The 16871-nt window shown below is 35.4% G+C and overlaps 1 protein-coding gene and 1 pseudogene across 1 annotated transcript; one reads left to right on the forward strand and one right to left on the reverse strand.

The window, feature by feature from the left end:
* Positions 1-1984: 1984 nt before the first annotated feature.
* On the forward strand, positions 1985-13258 carry LOC113780017 (annotated as a pseudogene).
* Positions 12906-16647, reverse strand: LOC113779797 (cinnamoyl-CoA reductase-like SNL6). The gene is made up of 5 exons (XM_027325520.1): positions 16416-16647; positions 16085-16242; positions 14257-14451; positions 13685-14016; positions 12906-13418 (listed from the first exon to the last, which is right to left on the reverse strand). The coding sequence occupies exons 1-5, from the start codon at positions 16525-16527 to the stop codon at positions 13310-13312; spliced, it is 906 nt and encodes a 301-aa protein (XP_027181321.1). The 5' UTR covers positions 16528-16647; the 3' UTR covers positions 12906-13309.
* Between the last annotated feature and the right edge of the window lie 224 nt (positions 16648-16871).

The raw sequence follows: 16871 nt of genomic DNA on the forward strand, positions 1-16871 counted from the left end.
AGAGCCGTCTAATTAACTAAGACGTTCTATTTTTCGTTATCAAATACATCTGAAGACATTAAGGTTTGAACTCATTAAATTTAAGTGTTATAATTGAATTATCGAACAGAACCTTAAAATGTATCACATGTGACAACCTTCATACGTCTATCCATGATCATGATATTTAAAATATTTAAAGCATTTGTAGTTTTTAGTTTTAAAAAAGAAGACAAAGGATAAACTTTTAACTTGGGAAATCAAAATACTTTGTTGCGACAAAAGTGCAAACAAAATCCCCAGGCTAGGCCTGCCTTTTGTCCTTACTCCCAAACCCTCGGGCGACCATGGACTGCTTAGCTCCCACAACTCTTTGAAACAGAGTTTAATTCTGAGCTACACGGGAGGGCTCAATATCATTCCGATGGCCCATTAAGGAGGCTTCCCCCAAACAATCTTTTTTTTTAGGGTCCTTTTGGCATTTGTTCTAGTGTTCAACGAGTAACCCCTTTGCTTTTTAACATGGAGTTTTTTTCTTTCTTATTCCATGATAATACTTTTGATTTTCCTTGCATAGCATTGGAGTTAATCTATTTTTTGACCGGAATTGTCAATGGGTTGGGTTAGTCTGAACTCGACTGTAGAAAATGCTGGATGAACCTAACCTTTATTGAGCTAGACTGAGTTTGGACTTAAATATAAGACTCAAATTAAATAGGAGTCGAGTTTGGTTCTCAGTAGACTCAAATTCGGTATACCTCCGATCCTTTAATTTGCACACACACGCACGCGTATAAAAATTCATATTTTGATATATATATATATATATATATGTATAAACACTAATACTTTATAATATATATATATAATACTAATACTTTATATTTATGAGTTATGTGTCAAAATATATTAATATATATATGAATCATTAAATATAAAAAATTATGTCAAAAGATTCAAAATAACAAATCTTTGCATGAGCAAAATGGGTTTTTTTTTTAAATGTATTGACTGTTGAACATGTTTTATTATTATTTTCCATATACTTTGAACTAATAGGATATATTATTAATGAAAAATTCTTGGTTTATATACTTTTTAATGAACTATTATTGATTCATGTATACTTTTTAATGTTATGGTCTTGTGGATGTTAAATTAGTCTTAAAGCCTAATATTTTATAGTAATTATATTAAGGAAATTAATGAGTAATAAGTAAATTTGGGCTAAACCCGAATTAGCCTTACATTCCGAATATTTTATGAATCAAATATAAGTTTCACATTTATCAATTTGAAACTCGCAACCCAAAGTCCGAAAATGATACTAACTATATGTGTCAATTCTGAATTTGTTAAAACCCGACTCAAATAGCCCGATTAATGGGCCTATTTCTAACATATAGCCTGACTTGATTTTATCTTTTGCCTTTCATCTTTAGATTTTTAGTTATTGTAGAGCTCACAAATTACAATTTAGTTCATAATTGTTTCGTCGTGTATTTAACACGTTAATTAGAAAGAAAAACTTTATTGATTCGAACAAATTGAAAACTATTTAGTACATGATTTGTATAGATTGAAACTTAAGAGAGCACTTTAGTATAGTGTCCGAACTTCGGGTCTAAAAGTGTAATTCCCCCTAAATCTTTTGCCTCAAGGAGTAAACTATATAAACCCTTTCGCAAGCCCATGCTTTCTGCTGATTTGCTTCCTCCCCTCCAACCGTCAAGACTTCTCACACAGTTCACACAGTGCTGCAATCTCTCTTCCCCTCAGCCGGCGGCAGCTCTCTCATCTGATTCCTGCGGCAGTGAAGCGGCTATTCATACTCTAAAGTTTCTTTCTTTTTTGTGGTATAAGTTTGTACTCTGAAGTTTCACCTGTTCGATAATAAAGTCCTAAAGGGGGGCTAGTTACATATTTCAACTGGTATATTGTGGAAAAATCTGTATAATGATGCAGCGGATATTTGAACATTTTATGATTACTTGAAGATTTCGATATGAGGAAAAAAGTTGATGAGCGGATTAGGAATTTGATTGAAAATGGAGTAAGGATGAGGCATCGGTCTATGTTCGTAATAATTGGTGATAAATCTCTCGTGACCAGGTCTGTTTTCTAGCACTAGTGCGAAATTCCATAGTTTTGGCTTGTTATACTTATTTTTCTGGTCTAATGTTTTAAATTGCTTGGATTTTTGTTGCAGATTGTTAATTTATACTAGCTGTTAAGTAAAGCTGTGATTAAATCTAGACCAACCGTTTTGTGGTGTTACAAGGACAAACTTGAGCTTAGCAGGTATTTTATTTTCTCTACGGATATTATCCAATGTTAGTTTGGATAACTTTAGGCTCAGAAGATGTTCATTGTGAACTCGATTTGCGCTCAAATTTAATTGCTTAGTCCAGTGTTAGACTTACCTGTCCTCTATCATCCACTTGTGCTTAGGAGCATCGCTTTGTCTACTATGGTAGGTTTGTAGTTATTGAACTGTGCATTGCATTCTAATACTAGATGATGACAAAACTTCTATTAAATGGCTGACTGTATGAACTTCTGGAAAGAGATGAGTGCTTATTTTGCTGCTTGTGGCTTGTTATTATCCAGCCACAAGAAAAAATGTGCGAAGCAAGTCAAGAAGCTAATGCAAAGAGGACTTCTTGATCCTGAGAAGGTAAATCCCTTTTCACTTTTCATCGAAAGTGGGGGGGTTTTATATTGCTTGTACAGAGACTCAGATAGGATCCTTGAGAATACATATGGAATGTGCATATTACAGGTGAGTTATTTAGTCATTTGTCTGTCTAGGGATTCATCAATATACCTCCATAATCTTCTGTGTATTATCTATTAGTAGTTTCTTCAAATTTTGCAATTCTGGAATCAGAATTTTGAAGCACTTACTCCAAACATCCTTGCAAGAAGCATAGAGACAGTTGAAGGAGGTGGTTTGGTTGTCTTGCTGCTTCATTCACTCTCTTCTCTTAGCTCTTTGTACACAATGGTTATGGTTTGTGCTGTCCTCTTTAATCTTTCCATTTTATATAACTAAGCATGTCAGCCATCTTGCAAAAGCTCCTAAGTAGATGCATGGGCCCATGGAAAATAGAAAATCGTGTATGATTGAAATCCACAGCTGTCCATTTGGTATTCTTTTGACTTATTCTTTTATTCATCACTGTAAGGGTGAGCCGTTGTAGTAACTGAAAGACACTAATTTTACGTATAGGAAATCTCAACTGCGTGTAGGTGTAAGGTCTATGCCCCAATGAACAGGTAGTATGGAATTATCCATTGGGTTTGCTCTTTTTTTTGGGTGCAAATGGGAGGAGGTATGGGCCAAAGTTAGTCAGGGAACATATTTATTCAAGGGAAGCAGATGTCTTTTACATGTTCCAGCTTTACACATACTCAGATTTGGATAAACTGGCACAGATTCGTTGATCATTAATTGGATCTAATAGTGTTCATAGAATGCATTATGCGTCACTATCTCCATTCACAATATTTGAATACATAAAACAGGTAACATGCTGTGGATTTAAGATTTGGGATTTTTGGGGAACAAGGAACATTGCCTTTAGAAGTAGCTTGAGGAACTAATATTCTACACCTCTAAGCCAGCTCACAAATAATCCTAGAAACTCAATATTAGGACAATTTGTTTCTGTTTCTTCCATCGCCTAACTACCTTTATGAATTTGAATAATATCTCCAACGTGAGGCAAAACTTTAATCTGTAAGACTTTATCTTCTATTCTCATTTTCGTAAGGGAGATTGTGGCAACCTTTTTCATATATGTAGGACATGGATGTAATTACTCATTCTGATGCCTTTACGTGAGATCGGAACTTAAGCTTGAACTTGAGATTGACAAGAACAAGAGTTGAGTGGTGGATTCTTTCGAAGGAATGGATTTAACAATTGCACATACTTCATGATGCGTGCATCACACATCTCCTTTGGAAAACATATGTTGCTTCCATCAAAATGCTTTTCCAGCAGTCACCTTAAAGAAGCAAGATTCTTTGAAGATAAAGGTGTCTGCTTGATGTTAGAGCTATGAGTAAATAAACCCAGTGAAAGTGTGAAAAATGGATCTATCATATGTTACTACCTAAAACTTTGCTGGATAGTCAAATGGCATCTAAGGTGTTCAAAAAGCTAGTGCTCAAGCTAGTGCTAAGGTGTTCACATATTCTTGCTGCAGTTAGGCAATTTCAGAAGTTGGAACCGAAAGAATCCATCAGATATGCTGCTGGAGATCCTACAGAGTCTTGGCTGAATAATTTACTTTGTTTAGATGCCACAAGTTCTGTGCCACCAATAAGCAGGTTTAGCATGTTCTGAACTAGATGAATAAATTTCTGTCTACGTGGTTTATGACTTCTCTCCTTGTTGCACTTTTAGGTTTTGCCATCCGAGTGAATGTAAGTTGTATTATGCCAACAGAGACACTTTGTTTTCCTTCCACAAGGAAAGTGAAGTATTCTTGCAGGTACTAGGAATTCTTTGGTAGCATTTCAGACAAGTTTGTTTAGTTTCTGCCTGACTGCTTAATGAACCTGTATTTACTTCATTTCGAGTTCCCGACTTGTAACTTATTTTTTTCTCTGTTCCTTATATATCTGTTGATACAGCAAATAATGTCTCTCTTTGTTGCATCTCACTACAAAAATTCTCCAAATGATTTGCAATGGATGGCTGATGCTCCTGCTCATCACCTGTTTGTCCTACTAGGTTTGGGCGCAAGCCTAAATATTCTTGATAATTCTTCTCTTCATAGCTCAGATGAATCATTTGCATTCTTGTACAGGTCCTGTTGATGAATCCAAGAACATTCTTCCTGACATTTTCCGTGTACTTCAGGTGAGTACACTTTCCTAATTTTCTTTACTTTGCTGATCTTTTGACTCGCAATTGGTACTTGAGCAGAAATAATTGATTACAAAATTTGAAATTTGGCATTTGACAAGTTGCAAAATTTGAACAAATATAACAGGGCTAAGGTTTTCCAAAGGAGATTGATGGCCTTGAATCAGTTGTTCTTGTGACTTGACATGATCTACAGTATTTCCTAATTCTCTGAAAATATTCAATCCACAAAGAAATGCAAAATAATTTTCTCGGATTTGGGTATGAAGCCCAAACCTACTGATTGCCACCAAAGCTTTTTGGTTTTGGCATCATCTTTTCTTCAAAATTAAAACTTGCATCCTTCAGTTAGTGTCTGTGGTCTAAAGATGTTAAATTTTCTGAGTGTACCTCTATGATCTTTGAATGGTGCTTAAGAGTTATAGAAGTAAACTTCTATATATTTCTTTATTTTTTTCTTTTAGGTTCGATTATGCATAAGTTTGAATAACTTGTGAGTGTTAGACTTTTTTCCAGAAGAAATATTAACAATCTTCATTTAAGTATCGTCTTAAATAAGTCAATGCATTACTTTAGTTGTAGTTGAATCTGAATAGATTGATTGTAGGATCTTTATAACTGGATTCAAGGGTTTCAATTGATGGACTTGATAGCTCAATTCGAGAGATTAGATTGATAACTTGATTTTAGGGACTAGATTGGTTCTAATCTTGTATATTTATTGACCTCTTGGTTTTCTGAAAAGTGTGAGAATAAACAAGATATGTTTCTGATTCATCCTACCATTTATTTAGTCTTTTGCCTTTTCCATCATATGGTTTTTCATTACAAATATTATACCTACCCGCTATACTGTTATTTTGCTGCGATTTTATTAATTTGGGCAGTTTGGTCTTTCTTGTAGTCTAAAGTTCATTCATCTTTTGTGTTATTGTTTTATATCTTTCAAGGGTAAAGTTTGAAGCCCTAGTTGAAGGAGTAGGTTTAGAATCTATCTACGAGACATATGTCTCTTCTTATTTAAAGAGAACCTCGCTCCTCACAAATCTCTTGCATGTGAAGCCTTCTGAGATTCTCATCCAACTTAGATTGATGCCTAAGATTTCTAGCTCTGGCCTCTGAATTTTTCTTGCTTTCTTTTTCTTTCTTCCGATTTCCTCTACTTATAGCCCTAGGCTGGGCAATGTAAGTCCTGAAGTTCCGAATATACGGCTGCCTCATGACATTCAGATACTGATTTGTAATTTCGTTTTTACGGGCATTATATTTATGCCTTCGAAACTTACTTTGAAGCAGGAAGCGGTATTTACAGCAAATATGTATCAATGCATATGTTAGGTAAACAGTACCCTTTGTGTGAGCATGAATCCAGTAAATGCATAGGATGTGTTTGTCTTTTTCTGTCTACAGAGATCTGCTCTCCATTTACAAGATAAATTGTTTAAGACATAAAATCTTAAAGAATGCTTGAAAGAATATATTCTATTTCCATGCAATAAGTAGCTGGACACATAAACCTTTATAAAGACCTATAGAACATTTTTCAGCTCAGTGCAAACATTTAAGCTGAAGGCTTCTCAATTGTTTGGCATTTAATGCTTTCGTTAATGATGTTCTCTTTTGGAACTTTGGCTTTTATTTTAAACTTGGCAGACCTCCATGAATTTTAAACTTGGCAGACTTCCTTGGAATCACAAGTTTATTTGAACCTATCTGAATGAACCATGAATTTTAATGTTGCTCCCACATTTCCAAATTATTTTTGTATTTTGGCTGTCACCTATGACAGTGTGTTTGTTCTTTTTGTTGGTGTTTCATTAAGCTCATTCTCATTGGATGTTCATTAATACAAGAGGTTTCACAAAGATAGAGTACCTAGGATGCTGATCAGCTTCTGAAGTTGTCACAGTCTTTCCTCTTGTATGTCCATATTGTTCCTCCCTTTTAACATTAACTAATGGTCTTGTATAGTTGTAGGATTATTAATTCTAACTACTTATGCTCCATATTTATTACTTTTGGTATAACAATATCTGGAATACTCTTCTTCATCCTGATCACCAGTCTGAGTATTCTTCTTTGGTTTCTGTTGACCTAACAAGTGGAATTTTTCATTGGATACCTAAAGTTCAGTGCTTTGTGTTTCATTCTTCAGCTTGAGCACCAGCAAGTAAATTTTGGTGGCAATCATTGGTTGTCCTTTCTTGCAGGTCTGGCTTGAAGGACAAATTTCTCGAGATTCAGCATTGCAATGCTTGCATAAAGGTTGTCTTCCTTCTGGTCATCAGATACCATGGAAGTTTTGTGAAGTGTTTGAAGATACAGGATTTCCTTCTCTATCAGGTGCTCGTGTTGTTAGAATAGCTGTCCATCCAAGTGCTTTGGCTGTACTACATAACCCTTGTGATTCTTCCCCTTTCTCTAGGTTCATTATTTTGTTTAAAGAGAACCTGTGCACTTGCTACTTTCCCACTATATGTTTATGGCTTCATTTTTTCATGTTGGACAGCATGGTTATGGCTCAGCTGCTTTGGATCAGTTAAAAAGGTTAGTTTTCGAAACTTTTGTTGTACTTCAAGGTGTTTAAAGAAATGAGACCGTACTGTCCAATGAGTAATTGCACAGTGGTTTGTGTGTAATGGAATATCTTTTTTATGCAGCATGGTAGTTCTATACTTTTATTTTTGTCAAGAATTCACTCCTTATGCTTTCTCTTTTTACCACCTTGACATATGCTCTTTGTGCAAAAGAATGCTTCAGTTTCAAACCACAAGTTGCATGTACCATGCTTAATTTGGTCCTGATGCTCTGAACAGTTTTGGCAAGTGATTACTTTGACACTAGTGGCACTTTAGGCTTTAGATTTCTTTCTGAAACTATCCTCATTCTAGTTTATTGCTATTTAGTTCTACGTGTATAGGCATAAAAATATGTTTTTCTTTAGCAAAATATGTACATCAAAGACGTTTCACCTGAAAATAGCTCTAATATTTGCGTTTTACACATGAAGAAAGTGGTTCAAAGACATAATCATTGTGATATATGAATACCAAATGAATTTGATAGCTTGACAAAAAGATTCTGAGAGGCTAGCAGTCAAATTGTCTCTTTTCTGCGGTTTCGTGCTTCCAAGATCATCCATTTGGTAGCACAAAACTACTTTTAATTTTGGTTTAGATGTATAAGTTGTTGGTTTTTGCTTCCTCTATATTTGTAATGGCAATACTTTGGAGTTCACCTTTTTATGAAAGTCTTACACAATATTAGAATGCGGTGCTAGGAGCACAAGTTGAAATCATATCAAATAGATTACTAAGAACTGAAAGCTTCATTGACTGATAAAAAATTTGTAATGCATGTGTTAATTAATGGTGATTTGTCATTTTGGATCAAGATGTATGACCCTTCCATTAACAATGTGTTGACAGCTGAGCTTGTTACTAGGCCTGTGTCATGTGATGCCTTAAAGTGGACTTGGAAGCAAAAGCTAAGTAAAATAAATGAACTCTAAACTTGTCTCATCCACTAGTAGTGTGTTATTTTAATCAATTATTGTTACTATTATTGCTCAAGTTCATTATCTTATGGGAGCCTGACATTAGATGGTTTTTTGAGCTATGAGTTAGACAATGGAAATTGGTAGTTTAGGAGTCCTATGATATGAATATTAGCATACTTCTTGCTTTCTTCGATTAAATGCAGATTGTTAGATCTAGCACCACTACAATTGATTTGCTCTAGTAGCTTTAAATTTTGTTTTGACAGAGAATTGTGAGTTTGTGAAGTCAGAATGAAAATCAAGATTTAGAGAATTTTATATTCTGATTTGGTGAAAATAAAAGAAAAGGCTGGTTATGTAACTTTTGTATGTTATTTGGAGTATCTGCTGAGATAAATATTTGCATGTCCACAGAAAATACATTACATTGCTAGGCCTTTTTTTTTTTTTAACGGCACTCGCATTAGACGCACAACTTCTGCATGTAGAATACTTATGCTAGTTTGCCATGCAGGTATTATGAAGGGCAGTTGTCTCATATCAGTGAAATAGATATTCAAACAAAAGAGGAGACAACACTACCAGAGAAGGTGACAGAAGCAGCTGAGAAGGTTTGGCACTTTGGCCTCTCATTTATCTTATTACGCTATGAACTGGTGAAGCTTATCTGACTCTACATGAAGCAAGAGCTCTGCTTTTGGTGTTACCTTTCTTGGTCCCTTTATACAATATAAAACACTCCCTTCTATTAGTTAGTTTCAAATTTAAAGTGATCACATTCCTTTTTTCCTTTCCCATGACGATCACCACAATAAATTGCTAGGTGAAGGAAAAAAATGGAGGAAGGACTTCTTAGAACAAACATATATCTTCAGACTGCATTTGCCAAAATCTCTAGTTAAGGATTTTGTTGGTGTCTGATCATGTTATTGAGCAGATTTCGTATCTCAATGTTTGGTTCTTACCTCCTCTCTGCTTCTTTGTTATCCCATGAACCATGCTAGAATGCTGAACAGGAGCCCTGTATGTTAGCTTGGCTTCTCCTTCAAGATGTCTGGAGGTCCTTGGGGTGGGTAAGGGGAATATCACCCTCTTCCTGTACCTTCCCAAGTTTCTCTTTGTAAACATTGCATAAGCAACTGTTACATGAGCACTTGCATTTGCAGGTTTCCTTGCTGGAAGAAAAGGTATCCCCTAGGGAGAACCTTCCTCCTCTCCTCATGCATCTGAAAGAACGATTGCCTGAAAAAGTTGACTATATTGGTGCTTCATTTGGGCTGAATGGTGATCTCTTTCGTTTCTGGAAGAAACATAAATTGTTCCTTTTTATATCTGTGACACTCCGGTAATAATCTTTTGACACTTCCTAATTAGTTTTATTTTGGTTGTCTCATCTAATCCAACTAAGATACTTTGTGGATCAGAATAATATGACTGGAGAGCACAGTTGCATGGTCCTTAAGCCTTTGGAAGCTAATGAAATGGAACGGAGTAGAGTGTGTTCTCCTGGTTTTCTGCATCCTTTTTACCAGCGTAAATACCCAACCAGAGCATCCTGCACATGATTTAACAAGCTTTTGTGTTAATTGACTATACAAAATGGTATATTATAACGTGCTGGATTGTGTTTTGCAGGTTTCAGGCAAAGGTTCATGCGGCGCCTACCTTTGTGCTTTCAAGAACTGCATTACAAGCTTGCTATGAGGTAGATATGACTAAATATTTAGTTTGACATGCACTTTGCTTAGTTGCTGACCTCCTGTCCTTGTGAATAGCATCTTGGACCCAAAAATCAACTACTTGGATCATGAACCTTTGATGTCCTCCAATCGTGAACGTTCCATGCTGATGAAATTAATTATATCAGCAGATGACTTGAAATTGTTAGAGGCATAAGCCAACAACTGCAAAGAATATACAAAGGTGATTGGCATTCTTTACTCTTTGATGTTTTTTACTTCTCCTGTTGTTATTTATAAGACGGTAAGGCTCCATTGTTTTTCTTACAGATTTTTTGAGATCCATGTATCTTGAAATATTCATGGCTGGTGAATTCTTCATTGGATTGTCTATTTCTTTCTCTCAAACTTTCTATTACCAAAATGGGGAAAGTTGAAAAAGAAAAACATCGAGGAGAAAAAGAAAAAAATTTTAAAAAAAGGAAACTTGTCACTCCCGCAGACAAAGCCATGCAATTTGATTTTATCAGATCTTGTCTAGAAAATGATGTTAAAGATTTTGTTCCACATGAAGGATTAAGCTGTTAAAAGAGAATGTCATCAGTTAACAAAGGGTGAAAGAAAATGTGACCGTAAAAGTTTCTGATCGAATCCTCCCTGATGACAACAAATAAGAGAGCTAGCTTGGTTCTTCCATGTCTACTAAGTTATATTGAAAGAGCCATATGTAATAACTACTACATTATTCAGATCTTGTTGTCCTGTGTTGCTTGTGTAGTAATTCCTGGCACATTAAGTATACTGCTCTGTGCTGATTGGTTTTGTAGATGGAAGATCCATAGATACATCAAAACATGCATCAGTTCGTGTTTAAGATAGAAGAAGAACATTTTAGTCCCTCTTATATAGCTTTTTCTCCTTATTTCATCTTCCCCTTTATAGCCTCTTGGATTCAAATGAAAGCATCAGAAAGTAGTTATACTGTCAAATGATCGTATCTGAATTCACTTATCAGTTTTCAGCTTGAACGAGGTGAATTGATCTATGTTCTACTTCTTGCATTTTACAGGTCGGGGATATGGTGCCACTACTTGCTCGATGCTATTTTGAGGAGCAGCTTCCAGTTACATTATCATACCTGCAAGCATCTATCCTGCTTTGTATGGGCTTGCAGCTCCATGACGTAACTTATATTGAGGTCAGGAAATATGAAACTGAAGCTCAATTGGAATTACTTTCTTCAAGTACTTTACATAAATTTGGTACAGCATTTTGGTTCTAGTTAATTGGTCTAGAAAAGGAGTCCAGTAAGATTTCTTTTAATTGACTGCATACATGTTTTAGCCATAGACCCAGGTTTTTTATGAATCTTTCTTTCGTAACAGGGTAAAATGAACATAGAAAGGCAGCAAGTATTGTCTTTGTTTCGCAAAGTTATGACAAGATTCTACAAGTACCTATATCATGTCCTCACTGAGGAGTTCCGGACAAGTTTTTCCAAACCAAAAGAGGTATATATTTGCTCTCCTCCTTAAGTTAGTTTACTTTGTGCTTCAAGAAACAGTTCTGCTTGATGTTTGTTTGTGTATTGTTGTCTTGCTACTGGTCAATGATTTATCTGAACTAAAAGCATGCTTGGGGACTTGTTTGAAACATCTCTGAGGTAGAATATTTGGTCACACAGGTAGTACATCTTACTCATTCAATGGTCAAATTAATGTTCATGTTATAGAGATTTAGTGTCAAATAGCTTCTTGTTGAGCCTTTATTAGTCAGTTTGTTATACAAGGATAAACTCTAGAAAAACAGGAGGGGGGTGGATACTGGACTTGGTGGCAGAAGCACGAGTTAACTAGGTATAGCAAAACAGAAGTGAAAGATTATAATGAACAATTAATTACACATGCTCTGACAGTTTTCTTTATGCTACAGTAGATGTTGTACATGGCTACTTGGAGTAGAGCAAAGAAAAGGAGGACAGAAGACATGTAACTCTGATCCATTCCTAAATCTCCACACTTGCAACACCCATGGCCTTTCATTTTTTTTTTTTTTTTGTGTGTTAATATACAAAGAAAAATAGCTTTATACTCATATATGCACCATAGTATTCTTCGACTTAAGTTGAATGAATATCTTTGTACTTGAACAATGGGAAAGGAAAAGCACATGCACAATCATGAGAAATAAAGGACCTTGAGTATTAGACTGTTTAGTCATTTTCTATTCACCACTAGCATATCTAATGTGTTGAGTGTGCCTTTGTATCCCACATCGAAACTTTTATAAAGAAGTATCTCCTTTTGGTGGTTATAAATGTAGTGGAGATAAATGAATTTAATTGTGCTAAGGGCACCAGTTCAAGAGAGTATTAGGGAGTCCACGCCCCAACTAAGAGAGGTTTTGGTTTGGCATCAAACCAAAAGAGCAAGTCATGGGCCTTTGGGCCTTTGGGCCCTCACCCTCTTGTGACCGTCCACTTCCCCATATCCCTACCAGCCCACATTGTAGAACTACAGTTTCTTTGCAGCTAATATTCAAGATGCACTTGTGTATTATCTTCTCATTGTTTACGAACTTGTTTCATGTATGTGGTAGTAAATGTGTAATAACCATTGGAGCATGCAGTTGAGATAGCATTATCTGATTAAATGGCAATATAAAGGTCCACATCAAACTTTTGGTTTTTGATCTATAAAGTAATATGGCCAAATGCTTAAACTTCAGTTTTTGGAGAGTCATAGTACTGATGGTATTCATGTGGAGATCCATTAATTTTGGAAGGTAGATTTTCTGGGAATCTGGGTGAGCTCTGCTTTGGTTATTTTTATTTCATTTAATCATCAAATATAGTACATTTTCATGAAGATGAGATGAAAAGGATGCCTTTTTCGGCCTACAATAACATTTTGGTACTATCATACTTGCTTCATCCATTAGTTTATCTACATACTATCTTTTGCTTTAATGTTTATGCAATCGCATAGATATGTATCTAAGCATGCACATGCTCAGACAAATATATGTAGATGCATACAACGTACTTCCATATGCACAGACATGTATATGTGCATACATGTACATCTTTTAGGCTATCCTTTATGGTATAGTATAATTGTAAATGTTGCCTCTGTATGATTTCAGTTTGTCATCTCCTCGTTTATATCTGTAGTTGCTTCAACTAACAGCTTATGCCCACATTCTGGACCCTGCCATATTTAAAGAACTCTCAACCAAATTTAAGGATTGCCAACTGCAGGATGTGTGCACATATCAGTCAACCAGCTGGGATCCACAGTCGAAATCAACCATTACTTTGTTCAGTTTCTTGTTGCTTATTCTCTGTTGAATCATCCTTTCGTTGACTTTGGCCTCATCATGACTGTACAATAACAAGAAAATAATTAATATTTCAATCCAAGAACCAAGAACATTGGTGAGATAAAAAAAACTTTTATTTAAGAGCCGGTTTAGATTGCTATTTGAGGAGTGTTTTTTTTTTTTTTTTTGTAAAAAAATATATTATAACGATTTGACATATAGGAAGTAAAAATGTGTTCACGAAAAGCGTAAAACTGTAATCAAAACGAGGCCAATAAAGAAAGACCGACGGATGAGGAACAAAACTAAGAAAAAAACAAAACTGACCTTTGAGACTCTGAAGCTGAAGCTGTCGATAATTTTGCTAGTTTAACAGCATCTTCTGTGTTTGTAATTACATGATTAAAGCATAAATATCGACCATACGTTGAGATGTCTTCAGAAACACAGATGTGAGCATCCACCAAGAAATCTAAATCCACAGTTGCTAACAGCCCATTTTCATACATCTCTGCCGCCCCTTTTAGATAAGGGTTTCTGATTGACAAATCAGGAGCCATCAATAATCCTGCATTGATAGACACCATGCTTACTCCTCTGTCCATTGCCAAGGCCCAAGCAGTTTTCTCTGCCAGCGTTTTCGACAGCGCATGCCATAGCTGTCACCATAGACACAAGATTAATTTTGATAGAATATGTCTATCGTCGTCATAGCTTAACCATTATGCATGATAATCATCAGATTTCTTAGCTGCAATTTTTTCTTCTTTTTTTTTTTTTGGCAGAAAATCTGATGTTACAAATATGCTGACATCTAATATATATTGCAATTGCATCTATATCACAAGAAGAGGAGGTTAGCCCAAAAGAAGTTGTAATCATTCCTTGCTATATCATACCTTGAATTTACGACAAAAGTTGATTTCACTCCAACTTTTCTCATCCAACTCTGCAGATGAATCTGATATCTGATGATCCCTCCAGATGACTGCTGTGGCTGAGGATGTAAAAACAACTTTTTCCATGGTGTCTGTCTGATCACATGCTTCCACTACATTGTGTGCTGCTCTAACCTCCACTTCAACCATATTTTCCTGTCATACATAGCAGTATTGTATTATTTTCAAAATCTTTTTTCTTTTGGGATTAGGATTTTAGCTAAAAATCTCATTCTAATTTCATAACTTGGTTAAAAAAAAGAGATTATAGATTCTTTTTTTCCCCTAGAAGTATGTCTGAATCACAAACTTCAAATCAAAACTTAGATTGGCAATTTGGATGACCTTTTGACTTTAAGCTTTTAGGCACTAAAACACGGTAGCAATATGTCTTCCATGGTATATTGTTCCGGGACAACATAAATAGCTTGACAGCATATCATTTTCTGGCAGGTTTTTATGGGACCATTTCCTTCAACACATAGCAACCAAGATGAATCAAGGCACAGATTCACCATTTAGAGGAACTTAAACTCTCAATTTCTGCATAAACCCATTCTTACTTGGGGGAAGTGTTTTTTTAATTAAAAATACAAGCAGTACTTCTTAAATTTTGAACTAGTTGTTAGTATACATCATTCTTTTTTTTTTAAGTCGTCATCAAGTTACATTGATTACAGGAATGCTTATGAAAAGGAAAACATTTAATTCAAGCCCTCAACTTTTTGGGGTTAAATTAATCAGGGGTATAATATAGTGTACAAAATCAGTTACTATTGCCCTGGTCCAATCCATTTAAGATATCATAAATCCAGATTTTTTTTTTTTTTGGTTCTAGGTCGAATATCACTATTCTTATGACTAATCAAATTTATATACCTCATAGTTCAGGTTCGTGATTGATAAGGATGTGAAAACCAATGCAATTGGCCAATACTAATTAAAATTGACAAGTAACTGTATATTAGGGGATTAGCTAGCTTTCATTAATTCTATTAACTTGCTTGAAGGATGTATACCAACTACCAAGGACTATTATTGAGGAGATTTTCATCTCCTTTTACACTTTTACCTGGACTCCAACTTTACATCCTTAATTTTTATTTTAATCATTTTGAAGCCTAAAATTTATAAGGGTTTGAGTGCTCATTAATTAACATATCTAAATCACACTCGACCTACCATGTAAATATATATGCCAATAATTATTGCTTTTTCTTGCATTTACGTACTTTGCCTAATTAACTTTACTAATCTAAAAGCTTAATATTCGAATTACGTCCTACCGAGTGCCTATTAGACACTCGAAATGCAGTTTATAAAACATCTCAAACACATAACTACAGGGTTATACTTTAGAGCACAACGTGCTTATTAAGATTCTCAAACTCATAGTAATTGTGAAAAACTGCCCTACACACTAATGATTTTCCAGTTAAAGTACGGGTAGTCCTTTAGAATAATCATCCATGTAACAAATTACACTAGGCCCCTAGGTTTGAGCTCTTAAACAATTGAAGCATTAATTTGTGCATGCAATATGTATGTACATGCCAATACATCAAATCGACATTGATATAAAGTTGTATATATCTGCACTTCAAATGGACATAAATAGTTTCCAAGACCCAACTTAACTGCACCCTTGAACCCCCCAAAAAAAAAAATCAGCATAAATATAAATGTAACAGACTTTACAAGAAAAGGAAAAAAAGTTTATCATTGGAGTTCTATTTCGGAATAGAAGAGAAGCCAGAAATCAGAAGGTGATGGAAAAGAATGCACATACATCATATATGGAATGATCCTGCGGAGGCTCGAACGTGTAAAACAAACAAGAACAACCCTTTAAAGCATCAACCACGCTATGATAGTCAAAAGGGTCCGAGTGAAACACCTTCAAATTCTTGTTGTCATTTGCTAATCCACTAAATGATGCCAAATCCCCTGATATATGAATCCAAAACAAACTTTTGTTATAATGAAGATACTGATGAAAATGACCATACATACTTCAATTTCATTACTTGAACATATCAATGCGAAAGTACACTTTTGACGAGTGATAAAATAAGATTCACGACACACGTGCAAAAATTGAGTTTAAAAAAAAAATGAACCTTCAGTTTGAACAGCAGCATGGACAGTGTATCCTCTTTTCAGCAGCCTGTCGACTAAGGTTGAACCTAAACGTCCAGAGGCATCCATGACACAAACAGTACGCGATGCCATTTCTGATTCCTCCTGCAATTTGTGCCCTCCTCCTGTGGCTTACTAGCTGGAGCGGCTTTCTATATATTAGAGGGATGGAGGAGTGTCGAGAGAACGAGAAAGCTATGGCATTTATTTGGAGGGTGGTGGGGCAACTGGGCAGTGCACAGTTGGCAAGTATTGGTTGGGAAACAGCCAGCCTCCAGCCTCCAGTCCAGTGTCTTTGAATGAGTAAATGAATGAAAGTGTGGTAAGTTGATGGATGGGGACATCCCAAGAGGAAGAAGAGTTGGTGGGAACGTGTATATGTTTTTTCCTTTTCTTTTTGGTTTAGCTTTGTTTATTTACAGTATCTACTCAACCAA

Source organism: Coffea eugenioides, chromosome 8 (genome assembly GCF_003713205.1).
Source record: "Coffea eugenioides isolate CCC68of chromosome 8, Ceug_1.0, whole genome shotgun sequence".
NCBI classification, from domain to species: domain Eukaryota; kingdom Viridiplantae; phylum Streptophyta; class Magnoliopsida; order Gentianales; family Rubiaceae; genus Coffea; species Coffea eugenioides.

Bases quoted from the DNA above. Each gene is read 5' to 3' on its own strand.
- LOC113779797 (XM_027325520.1), bottom strand. From the start codon at position 16,527: ATGGCATCGCGTACTGTTTGTGTCATGGATGCCTCTGGACGTTTAGGT. The intron at 16,243-16,415 runs GTTCATTTTTTT...TTCATATATCAG, and splicing joins TGCTGCTGTTCAAACTGAAG to GGGATTTGGCATCATTTAGT. The intron at 14,017-14,256 runs GTATGATATAGC...CTATGGTGACAG, and splicing joins ACTTTTGTCGTAAATTCAAG to CTATGGCATGCGCTGTCGAA.